At 52.0% G+C, this 7,211-nt stretch overlaps 1 protein-coding gene across 1 annotated transcript; it reads left to right on the forward strand.

Annotated features, from left to right (window-relative positions):
* The first annotated feature begins 2,928 nt into the window (after positions 1-2,928).
* Positions 2,929-5,184, forward strand: LOC117844011 (mitogen-activated protein kinase kinase kinase 18). Its single transcript, XM_034724799.2, has one exon. The coding sequence runs from the start codon at positions 3,001-3,003 to the stop codon at positions 4,891-4,893; it is 1,893 nt and encodes a 630-aa protein (XP_034580690.1). The 5' UTR covers positions 2,929-3,000; the 3' UTR covers positions 4,894-5,184.
* Positions 5,185-7,211: the final 2,027 nt, after the last annotated feature.

Genomic DNA, 7,211 nt, shown 5'->3' on the forward strand with positions numbered 1-7,211 from the left:
ATGGCACGCGCTAGCGGATCTGGGCAGAGTGGAGCGGCAGCACGGGTGCCAACGCAGGGGGCGATGGAATTAGGATGGGCGCCAGCGCAGGGGGCAAAATCGTAATTTCACAGGCTCCTTAATTTCGTCAAACCGGTCGGGAACGATATCTATTCGCGAACGGAGGGAGTACTATAGAACACATAAGTTCACGTAGAGAGTTAATTTATGGACCCCGTGCACGTTCTGGTAAGCCTTCATAACAATAGTTGATCCATATACATTAGAGTACATGTTCCTGCTCACACTCCTAAATTTTATCCATTACACGTTCCTACGTTGGAAACCTAAGGCTACGTTCACGGAAAGTCATTTATGTACAAGTATCAACCTTACGCCTTAGCACGTGACTTTTGCTTCTTTTTTCACAAGTCGCACGAGAATTTCGCAAGTCACATTCCGCGGGAGCAAGCGGGCATCAGGCAGCCACGCCGTCTTCCAGCGCGTTGCGTTGCGTCCGCTCGTACGTTCTTATGTGGGCTGTCGCATGGTTTATGGAGATCCACGAGGAAATGGAGGGGGAAGCACGCGCGGTTGCGCACACGCCACAGCGTTCACGAGTCGGAGAACCGGTTGGTGCGGCTGGTCACCCGACTGGCCACGAACTCATGCGTCGTCGCTCGCTCGCCCCTGTCACTGTTAGCTCGACGGAAAGGTTCAGTAAGAGTTAGATTAGCTAGATAGCTGAGCTCCATAGTGGCCATCGATCCACGACGCGAATATTGCTGCTGGCTGCTCCAATGTGTCCGTGACACTTACAGTGAACAGTCAGTTCTCGCAATTTAGTCTGGTGAACTGTTCAGCCATTTTTTCTGCAAGGATTCAGAAGTCAAATCTTTTAGTGCGCCAATAATTTCTCAAGAATCGTTTCGTTGTCTGCCGTTTGAGACACCTGAAATCTAAATTAGAGCAGTACTATTAAAGAGAAGAAAGGAATTAACCGTTACCACATCGTAACTGCTCCCAAAGGGAAGAATATATGCTCTTTTCCAGGATTGGAGGTAACCTTTCTAGGCCTTTACTTGCACACTATACTTGCTTTGATCTCCTACCTTGTCCTCCTTCAAGATCCCGTATCCCTTCTCTTCCATGCCAAGGCGTCGGTCAGCAATATGCCAACAATAAAGAAACATAAATCATTGCATGGACTTCACAACCGAAATTGCAAACTGGAGTAAAGTAAACAATGCAATTCCTTTTTTTCTAAAAAGACAGAAGCAATGGAGACAAGAACTGATTAGACTAATAGCTAAATATCCTATGGAAGATTTCTCCCACCCCATTGCAAAGCAAAGCTTCATGCTGGGGCTACCTAATTAACAACAGATCTCATGCTACTTGCGTCACGGGAAGAGATACACAAAAACGCAGCATGTGTTGCGCATAATCCTCGAAAAGGTGATTAACTGCATAATCAAATCCAACACATGTGACTATTAGCTGGTAATAGTACTTAGGACTACAAGTTATTGATTAGCGACGTTAATCCCAGCAAGGTCTCATGTCAGTTTGTTAATTCACGGAAAATCTCAATCTGGTGCGCTTGATGCTGGATCTGTCACTAAACCAGATCTGAACAGACCACAGCGATCGATGATCTGCCCCAACCGCTCTGTTTGGTTAAGCTGTATGCATGCTAGGATATTAGCACTGTGCCAAATCAATGCGAACAGAATGCAAGTCCTCTTTGTTTATTGGTAACTATAGTTTAGCAGACGTAGACACTTACATTAGAAAATTCACGAGAAAAATACATCGGTTTAGTAACTCACATGGTATCGTAAACTGGAAAACAGAGTCCCCAACTAATGTACTTGCTGTACTGAAGGGGTAACCATGTGCAATTATTTTTGTAGCCTCATTATAAGTTTCAAAACGGATTTGGAATGTCTCAATCGTTGCAATTCACATGTGGATTTAACTATGATTTCTAATTATACGGATAGCGTAAACTGTTGCTTGATAGCGAAATGGGATACAAGTCCTCAAGCTAACATCTCCACTCTTTTGGGTAGAACAAATCCTCGAACTGTTGCTCCATGATACATATTGTTTCTTCTGCATAATTGCTTGGTGATTTCAAAATGGAAAGACAATGGTTTGATAGGAAAAGTTATTGGCATACCAATAGAAGATCATAGACTAAATGAATACACTGGACTTTTGTTATTTAGGCTTCATTTAATTAATATTTATGCTCACACAAGAATATAGTTTGGTATTGACATCAGCATCATGAAGTTCAAACCAGAAAGAATAACTAACTAGACTACATGCTCCATACAATAATAAAAAGGATAATCTAATCATGGGCAATCCTTGAGTGCAAAGCCAAAGGTTACTTCTAGAGAGAAAAGGAGACTTGTGAAGCAATTGGGTGATACTTCATCTGCGGTGTATACTTTTCCTTGCGACTCGACATTAGTCCATTAGGTTGTTCCAAACTAAAATCATATTTCGTAGACGAATTATAAATCTTAATTGGCCATAATGAGCGTATAAAACAACTACTACTTCCACTAAGTCTCTTTCCTGCTTGTAGTATTCTAATATCTTGCTAAAACACCCCTATGGATCATCATACCAGATTGAGTTGGTTTTTGAACACTGACATCCATCCATCCATCCCACCATCCTAACTATACACAATACAGTATACAGGTATACTCATGAATTCCATCAGAATACAAACCAACCCATTAAATTGAGATCACAAGGCATCGAATTTCCAACCACATGAGCTTGGCAAAACCCCAAGGCAACATGGACAAGTGTCCCCTTCCTCAAACTCCTGCAAATACAAATATTTTGTTAGGTGGCTTCTTGCCCCTGCCTCTCCCCAAAATTGCCTCAGCCACTCATGTGTGGCCAAGTGGAGAATCTCCCTCTGCCAGCTTGGACTCTCTCACCCCACCTTGCCTTGTTGCATTGGTTGGACAGCCTACACTTAACCACATTCCAATGCCAATGGCGCCCTCCTATATATATTCAGCACATACACCAAAAGAGGCGGAGCACAAGCAGCAACAACATATACTCCACATATCCAGCTCCCCAATTGTCCCTTCAGCGCTGCCACCGCCAACCAACAACGACGACCACCGCAAGAACAAGAAGCAACAAGAGGAGAAGTACAAGCTTCGGCTCGACCGGCTCCCATTCTTGCGGCGGCAAGCTCGCGCGAGAATGGGGGCGACAGGGGAGTGGCAGCGGGGGCCGGTGATTGGCCATGGCGCGTCGGCCACAGTGTCGATCGCCACTGACCGGCGCACGGGCGGCGTGTTCGCGGTGAAGTCCGTGGAGCTCGCGCGCGCCGGAGTGCTCCAGCGCGAGCAGAGTGTGCTCTCAGCTCTGAGCTCGCCGTACGTCGTGTCGTGCCTGGGCGCCGACGTGTCGGTGGCGGCGGACGGGAGCCGACGGATGTGCTACGATCTGTTCTTGGAGTACGCGCCGGGCGGGTCGCTGGCCGACGAGATCAAGCGGCGCGGCGGGAGGTGCGAGGAGGCCGTGATTCGGTCGCGCGCGGCGGACGTCCTCCGCGGGCTGGCCTACGTGCACGGCTCCGGTGTCACGCACTGCGACGTCAAGGGCCGGAACGTGCTGCTCCGCGCCGACGGGCGCGCCATGCTCGCCGACTTCGGGTGCGCGCGCTTGATGGCGAACGAGGACGGCAATGCCGGCGTCGGGGCCGGTGGCATGATCGTCAGGGGCACGCCGATGTTCATGTCGCCGGAGGCCGCGCGGGGCGAGGCGCAGGGGGCGGCGGCAGACATCTGGGCGCTCGGGTGCACGGTGATCGAGATGGCCACCGGTGGCGCGCCGTGGCAGCAGCGGTTCGCCGACCCCGTCGCCGCTCTCCACCACATCGCGCACTCCGGAGACGTCCCTCAGGCCCCCGCCTGGCTCTCCGACGAGGCGAAGGACTTCCTGTCCCGGTGCCTGATCATGGACCCGGCCAAGCGGTGGAGCGCGGAGCAGCTTCTCCAGCACCAGTTCGTTGCCTCCTCCTCGGCGCCCATCGATCCCGCCTCCGTAAAAGCTGCGCCGATCGAGCTGAGGGTGTCGCCCAAGAGCGTCCTCGATCAGGCTTTCTGGGAGGATTCCGACTCTGACACGACGGTGTCTCTCACGCCGGCCGACCGCGTCCGCGCATTGGCGTACGACGTCGCGGCCGACTGGACCTGGAGCGGCGAGCACTGGATCACCGTCTGCGCCCACGCCGGCATCTTCGGCAACAACGACGACACGGCAGCATCACCACGATTCGAGGCGGGCGCTGGAAGCAGCATCACGGGAGTGTCCGAGGAACAAATTGGCAGTGGCGGCGGCGGCGGCGGCGGCGAGCACATGCGCGTGGACGCGCCCCGCGGCGACGCCTCGTCACATGGCCACCATCAAGGCAGCTCAGCGGTTCACGGCGACGCTGACGCCGACGCGAGCTCTGGCAGCGGTAGTAGCTCGTCTCGCTGTAACAGCGTGATTAGCGGCAGTAACAGTGACAGTTGTTGTAGCAGTAGTAGTAATTTCGCAAGTAGCGGCAATAAAAGATGCTGCTGTTCGGTAGTTAATGACGCCGGGTTGGTTACCTTCCGTCCGAGCTGGCAGCAGTTTACTTTCCAGCGTGCCGCCTCGTTTTTACCTTTTGGGGAGTGTCCCTTTCGTCACGTGGCAGGCGTGAGCCGTAATCTGAGCTGGATTCTGGAGGAGGGTGGTGCCGTGGTGGTGGTGGTTACGGCCGGGCCGGGCAGCTTACGGCTTACGCTTGGTCGAGCATCGCGTGGGTACAGCCCATCGAGATCCCAATCTCACTCGCTATCCCGTCGCATCGAGAATCAGAGCGCTACGAAAATTTGATACGACCTGATGAACCTTGCTTTCACAAATCACAAGAACCGGCGCATGGACATTGACCCCTTGTTTACTTCACCCCCAACTCCTAACTTTGACATTATGCAAAAAGAAGATTCCCCATCACATCAAACTTGCGGTACATGCATGGAGTACTAAATGTAGATGAAATTAAAAACCAATTGTACAGTTTTATTGTACTTTGCGAGACGAATCTTTTAAGCCTAATTAGTCAATATTTGGATAATAATTCACAAATACAAACGAAACGCTACAGTGTGCTACAGTGCTGTAACAGTAATTTGGCACCTCCCAAATTTGCCAAGTAAACAAGGCCCAGGCATTTCTGACGTGTGGGTTCAGTGCCCATGGATTTCTGACTGGTTGTGGTGGGTCCAGGGAAGTTGGCAAGCACCGTTCGGGAGAAGGAATTTGCCAGTGACGGCAGAACAGATGCGCGACGCACAATTCCGTCCCCGGAGCTGATTTCTGATTGGTACCTGGGCATGAGGTTCGCGAGGGCAGCAGGACGGACGGACGTGCAACCACCTGACCCACCAAACTTTTGGGACTCATCGAGCTGCCTGCCAATTGATGCGAAAAGCTATCTCCGGGTGGTGGGAGAAACTGAGGGCGCTGGACGGTCGCGTCGCGCGTCCGGCTTGGTCGTCGTCGTCTCGTCGGTTGGGTGGTTGGTCGGGATGCGTTGCGCTGGTTCAAGTCGCCGCCCGCCTGGTCCTCAACTTCAACTCGGCTCGCGCCACCCGCAGCGTATCCAGCTGACCTGAACGTACGGAGCTCGCGACGGTGGCTGTAGCAGCAGTAGCAGGCGGGCCGCTGCCATTATTTGCATTCAGTGCTCGTAGCGGCGCAGTGCTGCACACTTGCTCCGTGAGGAAACTGCACGCTGGCGCAAGGCAAGTACCACCACCACCGTGCGCGTGCGGCACGTTTCGGGATTGAGGACAGCGTCACGGCGCGTACGAGCACGAACGCATGGCCGTCTCGCTGCCGCGTCGGTACATACCCAACCAACTGCTCGCGCGTCGAAGTGGAGTCGAAAAGCAGGACTGCTAGCGTTCAGACGTCCGATCCACGATGTTAGCATCGGACGATTGGGAAGTACAAAAATCCCGCCGCAACATATATCACATGTTGCATGCAACATGCAAAAAATAAAAATTCTGAAAATAAAATTTGACACATAAAAGAGACCCATCACAACATTTGTGAATGTTTCGATCAACATTTCATTAAAAAAATTCCTTTAATCCAAAACATCTTGCAACACCTTGTGCAACATCGTACATCATCTATTGCAACATCTCGATTTTACAGTTACAACATCCCGAACACAGAATAAAATCATCATCAACCTTTGTCAAAAAAATCATCGTCAGCCATGCAACATAAAAAATTCACTGCTACAACATCTCATATTAAATATTGTAACATCAAAAAATCGAACATAGTATAGAACATCTCAAAAATCAATCTTGCGACATTAGCTACCACTACTCAAAATACCTGTTGCAACATCACAAAATATCAATGCTACATGGATGGATGGTGCCTCTCATGGTGGAGTCTTCTTCCTCCTGGAGCATGATAGCGGCCACCATGGAGTCTTCCCCATGCCTGCCGACCGCCGCCGTCCTCCACGCGTGCCGCAACTTGTGCCCATGTCGCCAGCACCTACTTGCTGCCACCGCCACCGGTCTTGCCACCACGCGCCTCTGCCCACGCGTGACTCTACACTTTGCCGACCACTACTGTCGCCGGCCTCCGGCCCATGACGATGAGGCTTCGTGCGGGAGGCAGTTGCAAGTGCCACCGCGGGTGGCGATGAGGCAGTGCGGTGTGGGGGAAGGGGGCGGCAAGGGTGAGCGCATCGCCAATGAGGCAGCTGCGAGTGTCGCTGCGGAGATGCTGAAGGAGCGACAGAGCAAGAGAGTTAGAGAGAGGCGTGTGGGACGGTGGGAGTCTGGATAGTAGTGAAGAAGATAAGGATTGGGAGACGTTTGGACGAGAATAGGCCACGTAGCCATCTAACGGGGGAGCCGCGCGTTCGAACGCCCGGCTCATAGCATTATTGGTCGAACTGGTGTTGGCGTGGAGCCGGTGGGCAGTCGCGCTCCCAGTGCTTGGAGCACCAATAGGAGAAGCAGCGAATGGGGGCTATGTAGGATGCGGCTTGGTGGTTGGAGCTAAGGCAGACGAAGCACCTCTCTTCTGTCTTCTGGCGGAAAGCACGCAAGGCCGGCGAGGTGGGGATGGTGCCGAATGAAGTGGGGCGCCGGGCGCGGCTTGAATGCGTCGTACCG

Source organism: Setaria viridis, chromosome 1, assembly GCF_005286985.2.
Source record: "Setaria viridis chromosome 1, Setaria_viridis_v4.0, whole genome shotgun sequence".
Taxonomy (NCBI): Eukaryota; Viridiplantae; Streptophyta; class Magnoliopsida; order Poales; family Poaceae; genus Setaria; species Setaria viridis.

Excerpts from the sequence above, each read along its gene's own strand:
- LOC117844011 (XM_034724799.2), top strand. The coding sequence starts at position 3,001 with ATGCCAATGGCGCCCTCCTATATATATTCAGCACATACACCAAAAGAG.